Consider the following 21,331-nt stretch of genomic DNA (forward strand, 5'->3'; position numbering starts at 1 on the left):
TCATTATGCATTAAGCCGTTAACAGACTTGAGTCGACAGTAGAGTCGTCGGCTGCAGGAGTGGACCGTCCGCTGGAGCTGGCATCGTCCAGTTCCATGGGATCGTCCACGGTGATGCGAGCCTCGGTATTAAGCGGGTCTTGGCTGCTGATGTCTTCGTACTCCAAACGGTAGTAGTTGAACCGGCAGAAACAGTCGTCCTTCTTGATCGGAAGCCACTGGATCTTGGCGGCAAAGAAAAACGTCACCGCCAACACGGATCCAGCAGTCAAATCAAAGAAATAATGATGGGTCAGGTACATTGTGGACCACCACAACCAGCACACGTAAACCACAAACACCGGAGAGTATTTGGGGAACAAGTATGACAGCCACAGAGCGTTGGACGTTGAAATGGCAGAATGCAGAGATGGGAACGCGCCAAAGATCACCGGAGCAGTGCTGAAAGTGGTGGTGTACATGTCGAAACCAAAGTAATCATCCATTCTGCCCAATCCACCAGGACTTCCTCTCATCGAGTAATTAGCTGGTTGGAGTCCATAGAGGTTCTTGTACCAAGGAGGAGCAGATGGGAACACCTGTTGGATCAGAACTCCAACAAGATTCATGTATCCGAACGCCCAGCCAAACGATCTAAGTGCGGTTGGAGGTCCGAAGATCCAAACAAGAGCAGCCACGATAAATGGGCAGACAAAATGCATTATTCCGTATGGGAACCAGGCAACGAAATCCAGAGGCTTGGAGGTATATGTAGCCAGGATGTTTGAGAGATCGTCACCGTAAAGGATGGTTTCCATGGATGGGAGGATTTTGACACTGATTGAAGGTTTCCAGCTTGTTGGGATTTGGCCGGCAGAGAAGAACAAAAACACCCAAGCGAGCACGGGAAGTCCAAAAAGAAAGAACTGGGATAGCACAGGAACCGTGATCAGTAATCCCAGTCCCGTCACAAGAAGTGCTTTAAAGAAAATTGAAATGGGGAGCACATAGAGCACAAACAAAAACACCGAGCTCAGAATACTCAAATTGACAATCGTTGGCTTGGACATGTGTTTGAAATGTTTGACGGTTGGCTTGAAATCTAAATTCAACTCTATAAGTTTGTTGTTGCGTCTTTTTGAGGTAAGAAACTCCGAGTAGAGTCGGAGGATCAGATTTATAGGATTGTATCCTATGCTTGTTCCGGGGGACACCATTTTGATGATGGCGTTTTAGAACGATCGGTTTATTGGATATGGATACGTCTCAAATATCCGACGGGAATTTGGTCTATTTTCAAGGGACAGTTTAGCCAGATGGCCTTTGAAAAAAGTATTGTCTGTATAATTAAAAACAGAAGGCTCGTTTTTGTTTTTTTTTCCCAATTATTTTTGATCGACGTGCACATCCACAGAATCGGCGCGTCTATAAAAGATGCATATCAAGGCCGTTCTTATCAAGTAAAACAGGTAATCTTTTATTCTTCCATGACTGGCAAGATACACTTATCGGAAAAAGAGGACAGAGAGGCTGGAATTGGCTCACGGCCTCGCAAGTCTTCAAGAGCAAGATACTATCTTGTGTTTGTTGCCATTTTGGCCCTCCAATTGTACTGGGGCTATGGTTGCTCTCAGCACTTTGTGGACCAGAAATACGCCTTAGAGACTCAGGTCTCCAAACCTCAACTTTTCGCGCAATACCTGGGAGCTTTGGAGGAAAACTACGCGGGCAAATGGCTCAAGAAGTATGCGGAAAGGACCCAATTGCCCGGCACAATCGACAATATTGAAATGGTCAATTGGACCAAGGCAAAATTCGAGGAGTACGGATTGGAGGCCGAAATCGACGCATACACCTCGTATATGAGCTATCCTATCTATCAATCTCTGAAACTGTTGCAAGGCAAGAACGAGTCAGTTGTCTATGACGCCAAGCTGATTGAAGACGAGGTTGAAGATGACCCGAACTCGTTCAAGTCCGTTCCGGCTTTTCTTGGATACGCGGCCTCCGGAGACTTCACGGGAAGCTATGTGTACTGCAACTACGGTACCAAAGAGGACTTTGAGACGTTGGACAAACTCGGAGTTGAGACCAAGGACAAGATTGCTGTGATTAGGTACGGTGCTATTTTCCGTGGTCTCAAAATTAAGTTTGCTCAGGAACACGGTTTCAAAGCTGCTCTACTTTTCACGGACCCGGCAGACGATGGAGAAGTGACCGAGGAAAACGGGTACAAGGCGTATCCAGAGGGAATTGCGAGAAACCCTTCGGCTATCCAGCGTGGTTCGGCTCAATTTTTATCGGTCTTCCCCGGAGACCCGACTACTCCAGGATACGCAATCAAGCCCGGTGAAGACAAGTCGCGGTCCGATCCTAAGATCACCACCCCCAAGATTCCAGCCCTTCCAATCTCGTTCAGAGAGGTCACTCCAATTCTGGAGAAACTGTCTGGCCACGGTCCCCAGGTGGCCACATGGCCCAAGGGACTGATCAAGGGATTCGACTACACTTCTGTTGGACCTAACCCAGAGTACAAGCTCAATCTTGTGAACGAGCAAGACTTCAACGTGACAGACGTCTACAACGTCTACGGAAAGATCGAAGGAGTGAATAAGGACGAAGTGATCATCATTGGTAACCACCACGACTCGTGGACTCCGGCTGCTGGAGATCCACACTCGGGCTCTGCCGTCATGCTGGAACTTGCTAGAGCTCTGGGTGGTCTGGTGCAATCCGGCTGGAAGCCTCAAAGAACGATACTGCTGGCTTCTTGGGACGGCGAGGAGTACGGACTGATTGGTTCCACTGAGTTTGGAGAGTACTATGCTAAACAGCTTTCCAAAAAGGCTGTTGCGTACTTCAACATGGACGTTGCTTCTATTGGAAACATCCTGCACCTGGGCTCATCTCCTCTGCTCTACAGTCTGCTCAGAGAGACCGCCTCTTTACTACCATATCCCGACAGCAACATCACTCTGTACGACCATCTCAAGGAGATCTCCAAGGACCATATCAGTGCTCTGGGATCCGGTTCCGATTACACTGTGTTCCTGGACCATCTGGGTATTCCGTCTGTTGATCTCGGCTTCACCTCCAACAAGACGGCTCCGGTCTACCAATATCACACGGTCTACGACTCCTATCACTGGATGAAGACTCTTGGAGACCCGGGCTTTGTCTACCACAACCTGATGGCCAAATACGCTGGACTTTTGGTGCTGAATCTGAGTGAGTCGAAACTGTACAAGTTCAAGACCACTGACTATGCCGAACAGATCTCGAACCTGTTCAGCAAAATTGAGATACCAAAAGACTGGCTCCAGAAGAAGCTGGACGAGGACCCGGAAGTGTCGAGCTTGGAGGAGCTGGTTGCACAGGTGTACGAGAACATTGCGTCTTTGCTCAAGTCTGCTGCCACGTTTGACGAAGACACCGTTGTGCTGCAGGAAAAGTACGACAACTGGGACGATCTGTCGTTTGTGGAGAAGATCAAGCTCAAGTGGGCCATTTTCAAGGCCAACACCAAGCTCAAGTACTTTGAAAGAGCGCTCCTCAACCACGATGGCTTGAAAAAGAGGCCATGGTTCAAGCATATTATCTATGTCAGTGGCCGGTACACTGGGTATGCTGGACAACAGCTTCCAGGACTCGTTGAGCCGATCGAGGACGACGACTTTGCCGGTTTTGTCAACGGACTCACCTTCTTCAACAACGTTTTGAAAAAACTGGCTACCAGTATTTAAATGAATTTCTGTGATTGCGCATTTAAACATAAAATATTCACTACAAAAGAGTCCTAAAATCCAACACTAACTCGCCTGTCCGTTTCGCTTCCTTTTGTCTTTCGTTCCTTCATAATATCCTTGGCTTTGTCCTCGCCGTATTTTTTGCAGAGCTTGGCGTAAAATAGACCGCATGCATTGCACAACGTGCGCTCTCCTTCCGGTCCGCGTCTCCATTCTGGGGTTTCTTTGGACTGGCAGTGTAAACACTCGTTGGTGAGAAGCTCCGCCAGATTGCCGTTATCCACGCGGGCCTCGAGTAAAACCTGGGCCGTCACATTGTTTCCACCAGAAGGAGACTTTTTCATCTTGAGCTTGCGCACCGAAAACGAGCTGGGAGACACCGGCGGGGTGGACGACCGCTCCTCGGTGGAGGGAGTGCGCTGGTGGCGATGAGTCGGAGAAATATCGATCATTGAAGAGAGCGTGCGAGCGGCCTGTTCCTCCATGTTGCCAAACGAAGACGGAGACGAGAGAAGCGGCAATGGAGCAACGCCTGCGCTCGCGGGAGCAGCCGGCTGAAACGTGTATTGTAATGAAGAGCCACCCGATGGACGCTGGAAAACAGGGACTCGTGCAACCTCCTCGTCGTGTGTCCGCAGCAGAGACTGGTACAAGGAACGTAAAAGGTCGATCTGCGCATTTCCCGCCTCCAAAAGCTCACGCGGCACACTTCGAAGACTCTTGGAACTATCCAAAATCTGTTGGATCTCGGAACTAATCTGTGTGAACTTGTTCAATTCCGCTTCCAACCGCACCTCGGCTGTGGGGTATCCAATCATCGGAACGATGAATCCATTTTCAGGAACGTTCTGGCTTCGAGGAGCCGTGCTATTCACATCCAGAGCTGGAAAAAGATTCTTGATGGAGGGCAACTCCTTATGTTCCGATTTTGGTTGTAAAGTGGTTCCATTCATCATACTAATAGAATCTGATTTTTAACGGCTCCTTATAATCTCGTGTCTTTGGAAATTTTCTGTTTCTGCAGTATGTACAGAACCCTTAGATTCCAGTTGGATCGTTGTATGTATTACCAAGGATGATCTGTAATCTCAACTAATATTGTTCTGTGATAATCAGCTGAAATTGGCTGGCAAACCCACGTCAAATCCGCAACTTCCCTAAACGTAAAAAGAGCCGACTAAGACGTCACTTTCTCAAACAAATCAATACCTTTCAATCTTGGTATGGTCAGATCTGATGTTTTCGTACTGGAAACGGGCTTAGTATAAGTCAATAGAAGAAACAAGAAACTAATTAATTCTAGCCCCAATTTCCCCAGATCTCATTTTTTTGACCATATGCTGATTACCTCAGCAGCAATCTTTGACAGTTTCGTTGAACTAACATACATACTATGACGTGTAAAGCAATAGCTCATGCTGCAACGCCTGCAGGAGCCCTGTTCAGCCGTGAATCAATTACAGCAATCTCGTCGCGTAGACTGGCTTCCTCCACTGTTTTCACAAGCTCCTTGGTACTCCGAGCAACGTCAAAAGCAATACCCGCAGATCTTTGCTTGAACGCCTTATCTGCAAACTCCTTGTCACTCCGCTCATCGCCGCTAGAATACAAAACCTCCATCCGCCGCACACAATCCTCAAGGACTTCAACCACATATTGTGCATGACCCATCTGCTCGGCGTATCTCGTCTGACTCATTAATGTGTTGGTTCCTTCTGCCATCTGCTTCACAACCTTGATAATCTGTCCAGCTCCGTTCTTCAACAAAAGCTTCGTAGCCTTAGGGTTCTTGATCGATTCCAACAGTTTCTGGATCGCAGCAATCACCTCCACCGTCTGGTGCTCCAGATAATAAAGTAGCTCTTTCAAAGTGTTGTCAGGATCCAGCGTATCGAACTTTTCCACCTCAAACGTTTCCGCCGTTGGTGACTGTCCAGTTAGAGGATTCAACGCACTGCCAGCACTAGGAATCGTGCCCCCTGATTGTGGCGCTTCCAGGCCGCTGCTCAAAGGCTCCTTCGCAGTGGTCTCTTCGGCAATGGTTTCTCTAGGTGTGGTTTCCTCTTGTGCCATTGGATTATCGTAAACACTGGCACGAACTCTAGAAGTTGGCTCCTGTAGTTTCTCAGGCTCGCTCAACTTACTAGTAACACTGCCATTGGTTGCCGAAGACACTGATCTGTCCAAACTAGTTCTTCTTCTGGCACCGAACTTATCGAATGCCGAGGACGCACTGCTGCTTTCGGGAACATATCTTGCAGGAGATGAAGAACGGCTTCCCGAAGGTGAAACACTAGAATCTCTATTTTCCTGTAACATCTTCATCTTTGCAAGGATGTTTCCTCTTGGTGGAGACGCCTTGAATCCTTGGGATCTCTGTGGAGAGTTTGACTCTTGGTCAGGTGAAAATCTAGATGCTAAGGAGGAAATCGCAGCGTTTGTACTTGGTACTTCTCTTTGGGCTGATCTTGGTTGTTCTGGGTCGGCCTCCTGGCTACGTTCTCTGGTTGGAGTCACCACTATTTGCCCAATAGGGGTTCCAACAGGGGATCCGTTAAGAAATGGAGGAGGCTTGGATGCCTTTTTGGAATTGTCAGTAATTCCCTTGATGCCCTCTTGGCTAAGCTTTTGGGTGATTCTTAGTGGACGCACTGGAGTGTCGGAGTCCTCGCCAAGAACAGAGCGAGTAGGAGACACCGGAGTTTCCAAAGAATTAGATGCAGGCGATTCTAAAGTTTGCTCTTTTGACAAATTCAACGATTTAGGAACCTGTTGTGTGAGAGTCGAAGCGTCTGCCGCCTTTGATGGTTCTCCGCTCTTCAGCTTGGCAACCTTCAAGAAATCAGAGACAGCAAAGCAAACGTCATTAACAGCAGTGTTTATCACCAGCTTTGGAATGACATCGCGGTACATTGCGAAGTATCTGGTGCTGGTCAATGCATTGGAGATTGCAGACTGCACCAGACGGCCCTTGTCGGCTAACTCTGACGAACCCAGTTGCCCCACATTCGCGATCTCATTGGCACGAGTCACAAGCACGGCTATTCTCTCAAACAACAAATCGGTGTTGATCTCATCTTCGGTAACATAAACCAAAACGGAATCAACCGATGAGAAGAAATTGATTGCAATTGGCATAGAAACCAACCCTTTGCTATCGGTCAGCAGCTTCAAACTATTGGATCCCAGAGACACGCTTTTAGATAAAGACTTGGCCATTTTCTCTGACCTAGCCTCCTCATATCTAGATTGCCATTTAAGCAGATCATTATTAAGCTTGGAAAGTTTGTCTGTTTCGGAGTTGTCTAACACGCTTCTCTGCTGCTGAACAATCTTATCCAATTTGTCGGAAGTTTTCTTTTCCTCCTTGAGTGTTTGCAAACTGCTAAGTTCATTTCTCAGCTTTTCATTCTCAGCTTGCAACGATTCGAGCTGTTGCTTGGTGGAGGTGTGTTCATTCAACAACTTGTCATGCTTATCACGATATTCATTGAGGCTATTCTCGGTTTGCAATTGACGACTGTGTGAGTTGGAAAGGCCATCTAATTTCTCTTGCAAAGCCAACATGTTCATATGCTTCTCCTTAACAGTGTTGTTCAACTGCTCTTTTTCTAACATGAGCTGTTTCAAATCTCTAGACATTCTGTTGTATTTCTTGATTTGGTTTTTCAACCCATCATGAGAAGTAGAAAGCTCCGAGTGGTTGGACTGAAGTTGGTCATGAGTCGATCTCAATTCCGAATGAGACGACAATAGCTGATCGTGAGTCGACTTGAGCTCTGAATGAGCAGCCTCTAGATCGCTTTTTTGCTTTTTAACGCCCGCGAGCTCTGCCTCCAAGCTTGTTATCTTTTTGTCCATTTTCGTGCTCTCTTCTATCAATAGTTGTAGATCTCTATCCTTGTTCCTTCCTTGCGAAAGTCTGTTTGCAGTAGGAGAAGCCGCGTCTGACGAAACTCCTGTGTATTTGAAAGCCTCGGGACTCGAAGTCGAATCAACGTTGTGGAAAGAACGAGTTGGAGAAGGTGTAGCAGATTTTGCTGTCGACTCAGGGACGACACTTTTTTGTCCCTGTTGTTTGGGCAATTGAAACGCTGAAGGTTTACCTGTGAGGTCTTCCTCTTCGTCACTGGACCAAGATAATTGCGATTTTTGTGGAACAACCTTGGTACTCTTGATTTCCCTCTGGGTCGGCGTCTCGACAGGTGAGTGTTCGAATTTGTCACTCAAAGGAGTTTTCAAATCCACAGTATTCAAAACCAGATCTTGTTTTTTGAAAGTTTCGGTAGGCAAGTCATTCACTGCCCTACTGGTGATCTGATCCTCTTTCTTGATGTAACCAGACTGGTGTCTTTCGATCTCGAATACCACATCATTAACCAGATCTTTGAATCGGCCTGCTGGTAAAGACGCCAATTTTTGGCGCGCCTGATTTCTCTTTGGATGGAAACTTGCCTGTGCTGGTAAAAATCCCGGACGCATGCTTTCGCTAGAAGTTCTTCTTTGAAGCTCATCATAAACGTCGGTGCTCAGATCAAAGAATTGCGAGCTGGTTAACTTTCCGAGTTTTTCCCTAGCCTTTATGACTCTGGAAGACGTAACTGGCGTCAGAGTATCGGAGGAGTTATCCAAGAAGCTCTTGAGCACCGTATGATAGTGCAAAGTTCGTTTCACGTCTGTCATTGTGAGACTGCTCGACTCGTTCCTCTAAACTGGTTGAGAACTTGAATCAATTGAAGCGCCAAATTCAAAACAAATAAAGTCTAACTTTTCGGACAACCAAATAAGCGCCTTGATTTTCCTATGTCTATAAGTTTTGGATTGAAAGTAGAAAATGCGTCTAAGGAGCAGAAAGGTTTGTCTATATGGAAGACAAGTTCGATCGTAAAAAACAAAACTCTGTTTTTTTCTCGGTTTACGCGTGTAATTTTCCAACTAGAGAAAACTGGTGTAAAGATGTAAATAGCAGATGCCGAAATGTACATATATCAACGTTCTATATACAGACTTAGTCGGATTTGGATGGGGTTGACTTTGATTTGATGACTTGATCCAAAGTTCCCGCAAATATCTCCTGTTGTATGAATTCTTCAGCAGCCTTTTTGCCGTGTTGAGTGGCTATGGCTCCAACCAATGACGCAGTCAAGGTGGACCAGATTGATCTTGGCTTATAGTCGGCATCTTCTCTTCCTGATGGGAGAGCCAACCGTCTGAAGAAGACTGTGTCCAGATTGTTCAGGACAGCATATTCTTTGAGTAACTTTTCGGACTTCATAAAACTTTGCGTGAAAGACCCCAGTGAATCGAAATTCAGGTTGTTTATAGCAAACTCATTGTCTGTTGGTTGCGATAGAGCGTATTTGGCAGCACTAAGCTGGATCAATTCTTTTCCAAAATAAGACAATCTTGCGTTATATGGTTGTGTTCCATGTGCGAACGATTTATGTGTGATTATTTGTAAGAGAAGCTTATCTGGCAGCTCGTACTTACCTTTCAGTTTTGTTTGCAAGAACGTCTTCAATGGTTTCAGGTTATCCTCGCTGGATCCATATCTAATTCCATTAACGGTCAAGATATCTTCAGGATCCCGCAAAGCTCCTTTGACTCTTGGTCCCTTCGCGAATACCACAGACCGTTTATTTATCACTTGTATTCCACTTGTATTGTGCTTGATTTGACTTCTACCAACAAACCGTAGCGTGAACCCTGACATGATTGTGATAGACAAATGCAGTTATATGATGGTGTATGTGCTATTTTGACTCCGGAAGCTCGATTTATTCTCTATCAAACTGTTTTCGTGTATTTAACTTAGATGTGACCTTTCTTCTTGCGCTCAAAAGCTCATAACACCTAGCTTTCCGCCACCTCTTGACTAGCTTTGTATTCACTATTGAAAAATTTTGTCGAAAATGCGTGAAAATTTCTAGGTCGTGTGGCACCACGGACGTTGATTTTGCACCAGCCACAACACTTGCCACGATAAAAATTTATTTGAAATAAATTCAATCCTCTACATACCATGGATATATTCAAGATCCTGTCCAGAGGAGCTTCTTTGAAGAAGTCCAATGCTCCAGCAGGAGTGCAGTCATTACAGAAGTTGGAAACTGTTAATGTGGCCAAGCAGCAAGACCTGGATGATGAGCTCGACAAGGAGGTTGATTTTTTTCACCAGAAAGATCACAAGAAGAAGGAAACGATCATAGATGAGCCGACCGTTGCTAAAACTCAAGACGATATTCCAGAACCTCCAACTAAGGTTTTTACCCCGGAGGAAGCTCTCGCACTGAGAAAATCTTACGGTGCTAAAGTTTCCGGAGACGATATTCATCAACCGATTGGTTCTTTTGAAGATCTTGTTGGACGCTTCAAGTTTAACAGATTACTACTAGAAAACCTCATTTCCAACGAGTTCACAGAACCTACGCCAATTCAGTGCGAAGCTATTCCCGCAAGCTTGGCTGATCGAGACCTTATTTGCTGTGCCCCCACTGGTTCTGGTAAGACTTTAGCATTTATAATTCCTCTTGTGCAACAGCTAGGTCGTGGACGTAAGAACCATGGTATTCGTGGATTGGTTATTTCTCCAACTAAGGAGCTGTCAACCCAAATTTTCAATGAGCTCGTCAAACTGTGCAAGGATAGCAGTCTGCAAGTTGGAATTTTGAACAAATCTATTGCCGGGAAATTGCGCAACAAGGTCTTAACTAGCTCCAAATTTGACATTTTGGTGTCAACTCCATTAAGACTTATTGATCTTCTAGGTGAGGGGGTGATGGACCTTTCTAAGGTCGAACAAGTTGTGTTTGATGAGGCCGATAAATTATTCGAATCCAAGTTTGTTGAACAGACAGACCGCATATTAACAGCATGTTCAAATCCAAAACTTCGCCGATCGATTTTCTCTGCTACAATCACTTCCAGTGTTGAAGAACTTGCCAATTCGATCATGCATTCTCCAATCCGTATCATTATTGGACACAAAGAAGCTGCCAATACCAATATTGAACAAAAGTTGGTTTATTGTGGTAACGAGCACGGCAAACTTCTAGCTCTGCGCGAGATGCTACGAAAGGGAGAGTTCAAGCCGCCAGTGATCATTTTCCTCCAGTCCATTACCAGAGCCAAGGCTTTGTTCCACGAGTTGCTTTACGACCGTTTAAATGTTGATGTCATTCACGCAGAGAGAACTCAACTACAACGAGAAACTATCATTGATCGATTCCGTAAAGGTGAACTATGGTGCTTGATCTGTACCGATGTTTTGGCTCGAGGAATCGACTTCAAAGGAATTAACTTAGTGATAAACTACGACGTTCCGGTTTCGGCCCAAGCATATGTGCATAGAATTGGTCGTACAGGACGTGGTGGTCGTTCTGGTAAAGCAGTGACGTTTTACACCAAGGAAGACACACTTGCAATCAAGCCAGTTGTGAACGTGATGAAGCAAAGTGGCTCCGAGGATGGTTTGGCCGATTGGTTAAAGGAAGATCTATCCAAACTTACCAAACAGCAGAAAAAACAGATCAAAAATAAGGTTGTGGATAGAAAGCCGATCAGTACTGTGCCATCTGTGGTCCGGAAGAAACGGAAGCAGAAACAGGAAATGATAGATGCTTCCAAGAAACGGAAGACTTTAGAAGAAAGTTCCAATAATTGAATTTTTCTGATTTAAAAACTAAGTATATAGACCTATGCGTTTGTCTAATGTCTAATGGTGGTGCTCCTTTGGACCGAAAGATGGGTAGCCAACCACTTGTCTTCTTCCAATGATCTCACCGAGGGAGAACAAACCGATAATTTGGATGAAGTAAGCACCATATCTGAGGAGTTCATCTTTGGACGAGGACTTGGTGAAATTAATCAATTGATCGGCAGAAGCCTTTGGGTTACCGGAGAATTCGAAGGCCTTCTTGTAGAGGTCGGAGTACACTTTTTGGAAGTCGGAAACGGCTGGTGGGGCCAAACCTTCTCTAACGTAAATCTGCTTTCCGAGCTCAACGGTGACTTTGCTCCAGTAAATAAGCTCGCTGAAAACAACTAATTGTTAGTATTAAAAATGAAAGTCACGTACCCGAAGCCTTTGCAACGTATTGGGAGATTGGTCTCACACCAACGGATCTGATTCCGGATCTGGCCGTCTTAGTAGCTTGTCTTGCAAACATGGTAATAGATTGATGAATATAATTTTTTCTCCAATCAGTGTCTTTCGTGTGTGGGGGCTCGTAACGCACCGACCAAATAAGGGGTGTGACATTTGAATTGGTAGCAGTTAGCACAGAAGGGCACTGACTACGATCTTTGTTGGCTGCAATGATGAAGGGGTCAATGTGCTATGATTCAAAGTTCATTTTGGCTGATGGAGGCAATGGTAAAAATTTTGTGATTCTGCTTCCTTCCTCTATTGGAAAGATTAATTTATGAGGATTATTGAAGATTGAATATGGAAATACTAGAAAATATGTCGTTCTACGACATGAGAATATGTTGTAATCAGGAAGCAACCAATTTTCAAACCATTTGGCACTCTTGCCGATCCAGTAACACTCAAGTAATCACATTAGTCAGTAGAGCAGTCTGGGTTCCAAAGTGTATTCGAAACAGTTGCAATCAATTTGTTTCTCGGTTGTCTGCTTTCTACTGTATTTATCTTAAGCATTCTAATTTTTTATCTTAATTACACTATCTAATGGAGAGAAGAGACAGTATCAAACGTCGAAATACCGGTTTGTTCTCACGAACGCTTGGTCAAATACCCAAGTCGATCATGAATGCGAACAGCACCGGTATCAATTCGAAGCGACGTAAGATTCCTTTGATGTTTGTTCCTCCGAGCACGCAATCACCTCTTTTCGTTTACGGTAACGATGTGGATCAACGTTCTTTTTTGAGTCTTGGAACAGACTTGCAGGCTGCTTCTGAACACAGATCTGCTATTGAGCGCGACAACGAGTCCATAGTTACCTCCAGGTCTTTACCGTCGACATTAGACCACACCAATGACGATATCGATTCTGTTCATCAATGGTTGGAGGAAGAGCGCGAGAGAAGAAGCATGCACGATGCAGGGTCAGCTTTTCCTAACTATGGTTCTGCAAACGATACTGACGACCTCCTTGTTCAGGCAGACAGAATGTTCAAGGACCAAGAAAGCGATCTGTCATACGAGGAAGACATGGGATTCAAAGATGAAGAGGTGGAGGATTTTGCTCACGAGAAAGCCACTACGGCATCTGAATCATGGAAGCTTGCCCAATACTCGTTTCCATTGATCTTGACGTTTGTCTTGGAACAGATATTCTCGTTAGTTTCTGTCGTTTTTGTTGGCCATCTTGGGAAGCAGGAACTCGCTGCCGTTAGTATGGCTTCCATGACCAGTACTATCATTTTGGCTATCTACGAAGGAATTGCCACAGCATTGGATACTCTTTGTCCTCAGGCTTATGGTGCGGGCCAGTACGCCAAAGTTGGTATACATACCCAAAGATGCAGCCTGTTCTCCTTGGTTCTTTACATCCCCTCGGCTCTATTTTGGTGGTACAGTGGCTCGGTTCTATCACACTTTATCGACGATCCAGAGGTGGTCGAATTGTCTCAACAGTTTCTGCGAATTTTGATTCTTGGAGGACCAGCGTATATTCTTTTTGAGAACGGCAAACGGTTCCTGCAAGCACAAGAGATCTTTGAAGCTGGAACTTTAATTTTATTTATTACATCCCCCATAAACATATTGGTCAACTGGGTGTTGATCTACTACTGGGATTTCGGATACATTGGTGCACCAATTGCTGCTGTGCTGAATTTCTGGCTCATGTTCATCCTGTTGATCCTTTATGTGGTCTTTATCGATGGAAGAGAGTGCTGGGACGGATTCACTTGGGAGGCATTAACACATTGGTACGACTTGTCGCTACTGGCTATTCCGGGAACAGTCACGCTTCTAGCAGAGTCGTTGGCATACGAAGTCCTCACACTGCTAGCTTCCTATTTCGGTACAGAGGCGCTGGCTACCCAATCGGCCCTTTCAAGTTTGGTGTCACTGTTGTATATGGTACCATTTGCTCTCTCTGTTGCTTCGTCAACAAGACTGGCCAATTTTATTGGATCCGGAAACATTGATGCGGCTCGAGTGACCACCAAAGTGGGGCTTTCTGCTTCTGTGGTCTGCGCATCAGCCAACTCCCTTTTGATTTTATTCGGATCAAAGTTGATCGCACGCATGTTCACAGAGGACCCTGAAGTCACAAGAATGATTGTTGGCCTGTGTCCACTCCTCTCTGTGTTTGTGCTGTTCGACGGACTCGCATGTGTTGCAAATGGTATATTAAGAGCGCTAGCTTTGCAAGCAATAGGCGGGTTCCTCAGTTTACTGGGCTACTATGTGGTGGCAGTTCCATTGGCATTCGTGCTTGCATTTCATTTGGACATGGAATTGGTTGGACTATGGATCGGTAATGGTACGGGTTTGTTGTTGATCGGCGTTGCCGAACTGTTTGTCATCTATCGAGTTGACTGGAAAAAGATTGTCGAGGCTGCCAAAAAACGCAACCAAGACAAATAGACGATATTTAGTGAATAAAAGTCGATTGCGATATATAATGTTGATTCTTCTACACAACTCCCCTGTTGACCCTGATCTCTCTCTTATGGCCTTGACCAAACATACTGATCTTGTTTTCTGCCTCCAGTCGGCGAAGCACCTCACTAAGATCCAAGTTTTCCACTCTCGTTGAAGACTGGTCATTGATCTTTTGCAGCAACACGTCGTAAGTAAGTGTTCCTTGAGACTCGATCAGTTGGAACACCTGTTTTGAAAGATCTTCTTTCATCTTCCGCTCAGCAGAAGTTTGTCCAGTATTCACCAGGTCCATGTCAATTCTACCTGTAAGAGGATCGGTAGCATAATCTTTGATTGCAGACTTGGTAAGTCTCACTGCTTCGTCCACATCCTCAAGCTCAACAAGAGGAGATAATCTCATCTTGGCGTGTGCTTCAGAAAGTCTAATCATGGATTCAAGCTGTCTGGTGGTGGCAGTTATGCGTTTCTCAGAGCTTCTAACATCTTCGCCAAGTTTTCTCATCTCAACATAAGATTTCACAAGCTGGTTCTTGGCTTCTTCGGTCAGCACTGGAGAAACATTCTCTTTGGCATATTGGATGTACGAAGTAAGGAACTCCACAGGAAGAATTTCGTGGCTCGTGGCAGTGTGGATATCATCTTCCAAAAACATTCCCGCGATATGTCTTGCCAATTGAGTATCGATCTTCTCATCCACTTTGTCAAGAACGAGGTAGACCAAGTCAAAACGAGAAAGCAAAGGAGGTGGCAGGTCGATGTTCTTGGTAACTGGCAAGTTTGGGTTATATCTGGACTCAATAGGATTGGCCGAAGCCAGAATGGAGGTTCTTGCATTCAAAGTGGTAATGATACCAGCTTTTGCAATAGAAATGGTTTGCTGTTCCATGACTTCGTGCAAGACAGATCTTGTGGAGTCAGACATCTTATCGAACTCATCAATACAGCACACACCTCCGTCAGACAGAACCAGAGCTCCACTTTCCAGCACCAACTGCTTGGTTTCAATATCTCTGGTAACGTATGCAGTCAAACCAACAGCAGAGGAACCTTTACCGGAGGTGTAAATACCTCTAGGAGCGATCTTGTGAACATATTGTAGAATTTGAGACTTGGCCGTCGATGGATCTCCACAGAGTAAGATGTTGATATCCCCTCTGTATTTACCACCTTTGGTGAACTTCTTGTTTGTTCCTCCAAATAGTTGCAGCAAGATTCCCTTCTTAACATCGGATAGCTCAAAAATAGATGGAGCCAAAGATCTTGCCAAAAGCTCATATAAATCGTCTCTCGCAGCAGTCTCTTTGATCTTAACAATCTCTTCCTCAGAGAGCTTACGAACCTCATCCACTTCTTGCTGCTCTTTCAGTTCGTTTTCGAGAGTGGACACATCTGCTCCCAAACGATGCTTGTCAACCTTCTTGATGTGAACCACATCAATATAAGTCTTGAACAAAGACTTGACAGCACGCTGTCTAGCATTCACTTTTGAGGGAACAGACTTGAAGATTCCACAAACTTCCACCCGATCACCAGCTCTGGTAGAGTCCACCAGCTCATCGTACACACACAGAGAAATCGAGTGCGGAGTTTGTCCATCAGGCACAATATCTGGAGTTTCTTGTAATTTGATGGCTTGTTTGTCAGCGAAAGAGGATCTGTTGTGAATTAACTGCATTGAATTTTGCGATGAACAAATCTGCCTTGGACATTTCGAAGGCTCTTGAATAACTCCACGATCGTTTTCAACAACGACAGTATGATCACAAACGTTACACTTAAAGAAAGCAATTTTCATATCTGGGATGATTGGGGTCGACCGAATGACCAGTCCCTTCACAGTAACCAATTTGTCAATATCGGTCGGATTAAGCTCACGCATTCCTCTTTGATTTTGGATGTTGAAAGGCCGCACTTTGTAGACGTTGGATTCGATCTCATCAACAAGCTGATCTTGAGGGTCTGCATTGGACGCATTGTCCAAGGTCAAAGAAACCATACAATCCTTGATGGTTTGATCCATGATCGGAATGACTTCCTGTGGATAATTGATTAACTGGTAGTAAAGCTTTTTAGTGGTTGTGTAAGCTAGAAGGTTCTTGGTGTCCAGATTCAAATTGGTGGTCCCGGTTTCTTTCATGACATTGAGTGCCTTCACATAATACAGAACATCATCCTCAACGGGGTCTTCATCAACTTGATCGAGTCTTCTGCGGTACTTCATTTTGAAAGACATGAGGAAAGTTCTAAAATTGTCAGAACATTCTTGAATCGAAACGTTTGTACCCCAAATGACTCTCACTGGCTCGTCTGGATTGATAGAGCCCGAGTCCGACAGTTGTTGAACAGAGGATAGTTGCGATTCGGAGGGGAGTTGTGAGTCCGACATTTGACTTGGTTGGGGATTGGAGTTGTCGAAGAATCGTCTTCTCATAGGAGAAGACATGATATCCGAAGAGTGGATGTCACCTCTACTATGCTGCGATCTGCGAGGGATTTGTGAGTTCAAGTCATGTCCCAGCTCAGAGGAAGTGAACGGAATTGGCGACGAGCCAAAACGCTGTCTCGAACCCTGATCTTGCGAAACCGGCATAGATCCTTCACTTGATGGCGCCACAAACAGCGGAGACGAAGGCACCGGCTGTCTCTGAGTCTGAGACACAGAATCAGGCGCAGTAGACTGATTCGAATCGTGATATGGCGAGGTTTGCGGAGAGGACATGAAGGGATTGAAAAAAAATGGTTTGAAGATTTCGTGTTTTAAGGACGCGAAAAAATACGACAGACGCGAGTAATTAAGAAAAATAAGAGTTTACGATATTTAATCATTCGGAATGGTAAACCAATCGAAATCACTATACACGTAGTTATGAAGGCATGGATTGCTACTATATCATTTTTCAGGGTTACCTCAGGACTCAAACGGCCAAAAACATTGAATATATAAATGTCTAACCTGACCAATTTGCCGAATTAGGAAAAACTGTTTTATATTAATTACAGCACGAAAAAAAACTGAAAAAATCGTGTCTGGGGGCAGTTTACAACATTTTAAAAATGTAACTTAATTTCTATGCAACTATGTAAACGTTCGTTCAAACACTTTGGGCTTGTTCTTTTATGGCCCATTTATTGGTTTTCTTATCGAAGTTTGCAAGCTCTTTAATGCTGTTTTTAACCACAGCTTTCGAGTAGTCCGACAAAATCTGTTTCTGTGCTATCTCGGTCATGGTATTGATGGAGAAATCGCTGTTTTCCATGATGAACGCTGTCAACTTGGCCAAGTGACTCGATTCGGTTATCAGCTTCTTCTTGATTGTCATTGTGGCATTCTGCTGTGGAGCAGATGAAGCCTGATTCTTGTTGTCTTCAATTACCTTCGTAACTGTCTGAGCTTCTTGTACTTCCTCTTCCCAGTAATTGAAGAGTGGATCGATCGGCAAATTAGCAGATTCGCACAGACGCTCATACTTTAGAGAATTGAAGTACTGTGAAAACTGATCTTGTTCGTTGATCGGTTGTCCCAAGCAGCTTACAACAGGGACTAACGGACCAATGACTGCTTTCTTGGTGGCAACTCCGTTTTCATCTGTTTCGACAAACTGCTCGATATCTGAAGTCTCGTCCGACTGACCATCATCGCTCTCATCAGACTCGTTGTCGCAATCAACGTCTTCACCTTCTTCGTCGTCCTCATCATCTTCCAAATCCGAGTCAAATTCATAATTGATCTTAATCACATCTGAAGAAACTTTTGTGAAAGGATTAGTTTCCAACTCGAATCCCAAGCTGGTCACCTGGATCGAATATGTTCCCAGGTAAGGTACCTTTCCATTCTCGTAGTACGAGAGATATTTTTGGGGGACTTTGTCCAACATTTCTTGTGCTTCTTTAGTCATCCCCATGTTGTATGTCTGAATTATTTCTGATGCGCTGGCAAAGGAAGGAGGTGCGTGCTCCACACGGACCAAAGAGTCCTGGAAAGACTCCTTTTCAGTCTTCTCCCCACTTAAGAACTTATCCAGATCATCGCTTTGACGTAGGCTGTCATGTGCCATGCGAACGCCAGATCGGATGTTGAAGGGTAAAAAGTACTTGTGATAGTCGCTCACACCAATCTCTTGGAGCTCTGCCTTTATAGGACTGCTGCTGATAATGGCCTTGGAATCTTTGGGTTTGAAGAAGTTAGTAATTGATTGCTTCTTGAGCTTCTGCTCCTCCAACTCTTTCAGTCTTTGCTTTTCCAGTTCAGCTTCCAATTTCTTTCGAGCCTTCTCTTCCAGCTCAGCTCTTTTGCGCGCTTTCTCGTCCTCTTGTTCTGCACGACGCCTAGCTTTCTCCTCTTTCTCTTGTAGTCTTTTTTGCTCGCGAAGCTTTGCTTCAGCCTCTCTCTTTTGCTGTTTCTCCAGCTTTTCGCGTTCCTTTTGTTCTCTCTTAGCTCGCAGTTCAGCCTCGTGTTTCTCTTTCCTAGCGCGTTTTTCTTCTTCTTCTCGCTCCTTACGAAGCTTGCGTTCTATCATTTCTTGTTCTCGTTTCAATTTGCGCTCTTCGTCCAACTGTTTCTTTAGTTTCTGTTTCGACACCTTCTCTGGGTCCAGTGGAGAAGACGTTGGGGTCAATGTATCATCCGGAGCATCTGAGTTTATATCTAGTCTCATACGCTTCGCCTCGAGTTCATCATGGTCGGTCTCTCGTTTATTGGGAGACTTATTTGGTGACAGGACAAACATGACGCGTAAACAATCTAAATCAAAAAAAAAAGTATCAGCAAAAAAAGCTAGGCTCTACTATGTCTGACTTTTTACTAGGCACACAGGCCCAAGCACAAATAGAGGAATGGGAATCAAACGATGGAGAGCGCAAAAAACTCAATAGTTTGAAGCAGAAGTTTTCTCTGGCTCCAAGCGTGCCAGTCAAAGCAAAACATAAGGCTGCTTTGACAAGGAGACCCAAGATCAAGAGTTTAGGAGATCAAATGTCAAAGAAATATGGTAAGAAGAATGATAATGTTGCTGTTCTTTTAGCATTATCAGGGAAGAAACGAAAGGTCAAAGACATCATAAGAAGTATAGCCAGGATCGAGGAAAAATCTACTGAAAAAGCCCAAGACTTGGATGAAATCAACCTATTATATTCCAAGGATGAGTGGGTCGAAGTGCGAGACGAAATCACCAGAAATCTGCCCAAGTTGTCCAAGAGCGCAAAGATGACACTTGATCTCATTTCTGAGAAGTACGACAAACAACGTGAAAATAAACAGTTGTGGCAAGAATCTTCAACCCCGCCTCTAGTGTTTAGTAAGGACGAGATCCAGAACCTGTACGACTTCGAGAAAGATGAGAAGAGTTTCATAAGTTCAGAGTCCGATTCAGAAGATCTTGTCGTGACCTTGTCTCAAGTCATGCATCGAGAAGCTTCTGAAATCACAGGCTCCGAAAAGTCTGTTCCTTGTACCCCAGAAGAGGACTACAAAGATTCTGAACTTTCATGGATAACTTACGAAACGTGCGCAATACAATCAAGGCAATTGGAGGGACAACGGAAACAGGTGTACAAAGTATCAGATGATAGTAATTTGGAGGTGGCAGGAACGCAGCAAGATCCAATCGATTTATCTAGTCAAGCTGGAGGCGATATACAGGTATTGGATAGCGTCTATCTGAAGAGTTTCGAGGACCCCAAGACAACAGGTGGAGAAGTCGAGGTTGTGACATCTTCTCCTATACAGGCAGATGAAGCTGTTGTTATAGAGAGTTCGTCTCCAATCAACCGAGAACAATCAATGACCAATAAAACAACGGAGGAAGTTAGTGAAGAGGTATTCTCCATGAGTGCCAAATCGGAAACGCCATCGCTTCACGGGAAAAGTGGTCACGTTAGCGAAGACGAGTTTTTCAGTTGCACCGAATTTTTCGCCGATAAGCTCAAGGAAATAGATACGCTATCTAAGGTCGAGAAAGTTGTCCCTGACTCGCAGCCGGATTACGATGAATTGACAATCGATTTTGAAAAATTCAGTACCCAGCAGTTGAAGAAGCAAATAACTGAATGGGGCCTGAAACCTGTGCGATCTCGGACCCAGATGGTTCAGTTATTAAACTCGACGCTGAAGCTGATTGATCGAAGCCAACTAAAGACTGTTGAACGCACCGAAGCACAAGGAGAAGGACTGTTACGGTTCAGTCAAGCCGAACTTAATAAAGGATACGATGACCATCAGATGACACAGAGTACAATACAAACAGTGCGAAGCAGTATGTTTTTGAATATTCGGACTATTTTACAGAACGAGCCAAAACTGCATAGAGATATATTGCTGCTGCGTCCTATCAATTTCAATGAAGTAACTGCAGTTCTGGAGAAAAACGGTCTTCAGATGGATGCGTACACCGTACGCGATTTTCTGGATGAGATGGGAATATGTTTCACTGTGAAGGAGGATGAGATCGAGGTCGATAATGATGAGATCTAACTTAATTGTACTTTTTGAGTTCCGACTCGTCGGCTTTCTTGAGAAGCAGTAAGCTGTTGATTTTTTTAGCCAGGTAATACGAACCGACAACCTTGATTGCTAAAACCCCGGAGTCGATCAAGATCTGACTTGTTGACGCAAAAAAGAGACTTTCTAACAACGCATAGAGTTCAAATAGAAAATAAATGACGCCTGCGGTGCATATGATCAAAAACAAGAGAGTCTTTGCTAACTGAACGACATCGATTTGGTCTTCGGGGTCGTAACGAAGTCCGTTTTTTTGCCTTTGTGCAAGTTGTGCCATCTTGAATCCGATTCAATCCACACCAAAATCGTGTTTTTTTTTTTCACGAGGCAAGACACGATCTGGATGGTGTAAGGGTGCTATGACATAACCGGGCCGCCCCACTTTATTGCTAAGATTCTTTTTTTTTTTCACAGGAGTCCGACAAGTTCCGAAAACAAAATGTGGGGTAAACTTTACCCAACATAGCAACAATGCATATATTCGGCTCTTTTGAAGGGTCAGCAAAGCGGCAAATTGGCCATGACCCAT

At 44.7% G+C, this 21,331-nt stretch overlaps 19 protein-coding genes across 19 annotated transcripts; 9 read left to right on the top strand and 10 right to left on the bottom strand.

Moving 5' to 3' along the window:
• Positions 1-10: 10 nt before the first annotated feature.
• On the bottom strand, positions 11-1,195 carry OGAPHI_007007 (uncharacterized protein; the record flags this gene model as incomplete). Its single annotated transcript, XM_046208356.1, has 1 exon — positions 11-1,195. One exon carries the CDS (start codon positions 1,193-1,195, stop codon positions 11-13), a length of 1,185 nt encoding a protein of 394 aa, XP_046058124.1.
• Positions 401-766, top strand: OGAPHI_007008 (uncharacterized protein; the record flags this gene model as incomplete). The annotated part of the gene is made up of 1 exon (XM_046208357.1): positions 401-766. One exon carries the CDS (start codon positions 401-403, stop codon positions 764-766), a length of 366 nt encoding a protein of 121 aa, XP_046058125.1.
• Positions 1,196-1,465: 270 nt separating the features above from the next.
• On the top strand, positions 1,466-3,721 carry OGAPHI_007009 (uncharacterized protein; the record flags this gene model as incomplete). Its single annotated transcript, XM_046208358.1, has 1 exon — positions 1,466-3,721. One exon carries the CDS (start codon positions 1,466-1,468, stop codon positions 3,719-3,721), a length of 2,256 nt encoding a protein of 751 aa, XP_046058126.1.
• Positions 2,276-3,751, bottom strand: OGAPHI_007010 (uncharacterized protein; the record flags this gene model as incomplete). Its single annotated transcript, XM_046208359.1, has 2 exons — positions 2,276-2,783; positions 2,931-3,751. 2 exons carry the CDS (start codon positions 3,749-3,751, stop codon positions 2,276-2,278), a joined length of 1,329 nt encoding a protein of 442 aa, XP_046058127.1.
• A 23-nt stretch (positions 3,752-3,774) lies between these two features.
• OGAPHI_007011 (uncharacterized protein) lies at positions 3,775-4,680 on the bottom strand (the record flags this gene model as incomplete). The annotated part of the gene is made up of 1 exon (XM_046208361.1): positions 3,775-4,680. The coding sequence occupies one exon, from the start codon at positions 4,678-4,680 to the stop codon at positions 3,775-3,777; it is 906 nt and encodes a 301-aa protein (XP_046058128.1).
• A 437-nt stretch (positions 4,681-5,117) lies between these two features.
• On the top strand, positions 5,118-6,815 carry OGAPHI_007012 (uncharacterized protein; the record flags this gene model as incomplete). The annotated part of the gene is made up of 2 exons (XM_046208362.1): positions 5,118-5,199; positions 5,872-6,815. 2 exons carry the CDS (start codon positions 5,118-5,120, stop codon positions 6,813-6,815), a joined length of 1,026 nt encoding a protein of 341 aa, XP_046058129.1.
• Positions 5,138-8,407, bottom strand: OGAPHI_007013 (uncharacterized protein; the record flags this gene model as incomplete). Its single annotated transcript, XM_046208363.1, has 1 exon — positions 5,138-8,407. One exon carries the CDS (start codon positions 8,405-8,407, stop codon positions 5,138-5,140), a length of 3,270 nt encoding a protein of 1,089 aa, XP_046058130.1.
• Positions 8,408-8,732: 325 nt separating this feature from the next.
• Positions 8,733-9,437, bottom strand: OGAPHI_007014 (uncharacterized protein; the record flags this gene model as incomplete). Its single annotated transcript, XM_046208364.1, has 1 exon — positions 8,733-9,437. One exon carries the CDS (start codon positions 9,435-9,437, stop codon positions 8,733-8,735), a length of 705 nt encoding a protein of 234 aa, XP_046058131.1.
• A 309-nt stretch (positions 9,438-9,746) lies between these two features.
• Positions 9,747-11,387, top strand: OGAPHI_007015 (uncharacterized protein; the record flags this gene model as incomplete). The annotated part of the gene is made up of 1 exon (XM_046208365.1): positions 9,747-11,387. The coding sequence occupies one exon, from the start codon at positions 9,747-9,749 to the stop codon at positions 11,385-11,387; it is 1,641 nt and encodes a 546-aa protein (XP_046058132.1).
• OGAPHI_007016 (uncharacterized protein) lies at positions 10,160-10,699 on the bottom strand (the record flags this gene model as incomplete). Its single annotated transcript, XM_046208366.1, has 1 exon — positions 10,160-10,699. The coding sequence occupies one exon, from the start codon at positions 10,697-10,699 to the stop codon at positions 10,160-10,162; it is 540 nt and encodes a 179-aa protein (XP_046058133.1).
• Positions 11,388-11,438: 51 nt separating the features above from the next.
• On the bottom strand, positions 11,439-11,892 carry OGAPHI_007017 (uncharacterized protein; the record flags this gene model as incomplete). Its single annotated transcript, XM_046208367.1, has 2 exons — positions 11,439-11,734; positions 11,802-11,892. 2 exons carry the CDS (start codon positions 11,890-11,892, stop codon positions 11,439-11,441), a joined length of 387 nt encoding a protein of 128 aa, XP_046058134.1.
• On the top strand, positions 11,442-11,771 carry OGAPHI_007018 (uncharacterized protein; the record flags this gene model as incomplete). The annotated part of the gene is made up of 1 exon (XM_046208368.1): positions 11,442-11,771. The coding sequence occupies one exon, from the start codon at positions 11,442-11,444 to the stop codon at positions 11,769-11,771; it is 330 nt and encodes a 109-aa protein (XP_046058135.1).
• Positions 11,893-12,416: 524 nt separating the features above from the next.
• Positions 12,417-14,288, top strand: OGAPHI_007019 (uncharacterized protein; the record flags this gene model as incomplete). Its single annotated transcript, XM_046208369.1, has 1 exon — positions 12,417-14,288. The coding sequence occupies one exon, from the start codon at positions 12,417-12,419 to the stop codon at positions 14,286-14,288; it is 1,872 nt and encodes a 623-aa protein (XP_046058136.1).
• OGAPHI_007020 (uncharacterized protein) lies at positions 13,712-13,948 on the bottom strand (the record flags this gene model as incomplete). The annotated part of the gene is made up of 1 exon (XM_046208370.1): positions 13,712-13,948. The coding sequence occupies one exon, from the start codon at positions 13,946-13,948 to the stop codon at positions 13,712-13,714; it is 237 nt and encodes a 78-aa protein (XP_046058137.1).
• Positions 14,289-14,337: 49 nt separating the features above from the next.
• Positions 14,338-17,025, bottom strand: OGAPHI_007021 (uncharacterized protein; the record flags this gene model as incomplete). The annotated part of the gene is made up of 1 exon (XM_046208372.1): positions 14,338-17,025. One exon carries the CDS (start codon positions 17,023-17,025, stop codon positions 14,338-14,340), a length of 2,688 nt encoding a protein of 895 aa, XP_046058138.1.
• OGAPHI_007022 (uncharacterized protein) lies at positions 14,968-15,405 on the top strand (the record flags this gene model as incomplete). Its single annotated transcript, XM_046208373.1, has 1 exon — positions 14,968-15,405. The coding sequence occupies one exon, from the start codon at positions 14,968-14,970 to the stop codon at positions 15,403-15,405; it is 438 nt and encodes a 145-aa protein (XP_046058139.1).
• On the top strand, positions 16,063-16,359 carry OGAPHI_007023 (uncharacterized protein; the record flags this gene model as incomplete). Its single annotated transcript, XM_046208374.1, has 1 exon — positions 16,063-16,359. One exon carries the CDS (start codon positions 16,063-16,065, stop codon positions 16,357-16,359), a length of 297 nt encoding a protein of 98 aa, XP_046058140.1.
• A 373-nt stretch (positions 17,026-17,398) lies between the features above and the next one.
• OGAPHI_007024 (uncharacterized protein) lies at positions 17,399-19,033 on the bottom strand (the record flags this gene model as incomplete). The annotated part of the gene is made up of 1 exon (XM_046208375.1): positions 17,399-19,033. One exon carries the CDS (start codon positions 19,031-19,033, stop codon positions 17,399-17,401), a length of 1,635 nt encoding a protein of 544 aa, XP_046058141.1.
• Positions 19,034-19,092: 59 nt separating this feature from the next.
• OGAPHI_007025 (uncharacterized protein) lies at positions 19,093-20,775 on the top strand (the record flags this gene model as incomplete). The annotated part of the gene is made up of 1 exon (XM_046208376.1): positions 19,093-20,775. One exon carries the CDS (start codon positions 19,093-19,095, stop codon positions 20,773-20,775), a length of 1,683 nt encoding a protein of 560 aa, XP_046058142.1.
• Positions 20,776-21,331: the final 556 nt, after the last annotated feature.

The sequence above is a fragment of the Ogataea philodendri genome (genome assembly GCF_020536065.1).
Source record: "Ogataea philodendri strain CBS6075 chromosome Unknown scaffold8, whole genome shotgun sequence".
Classification (NCBI taxonomy): domain Eukaryota; kingdom Fungi; phylum Ascomycota; class Pichiomycetes; order Pichiales; family Pichiaceae; genus Ogataea; species Ogataea philodendri.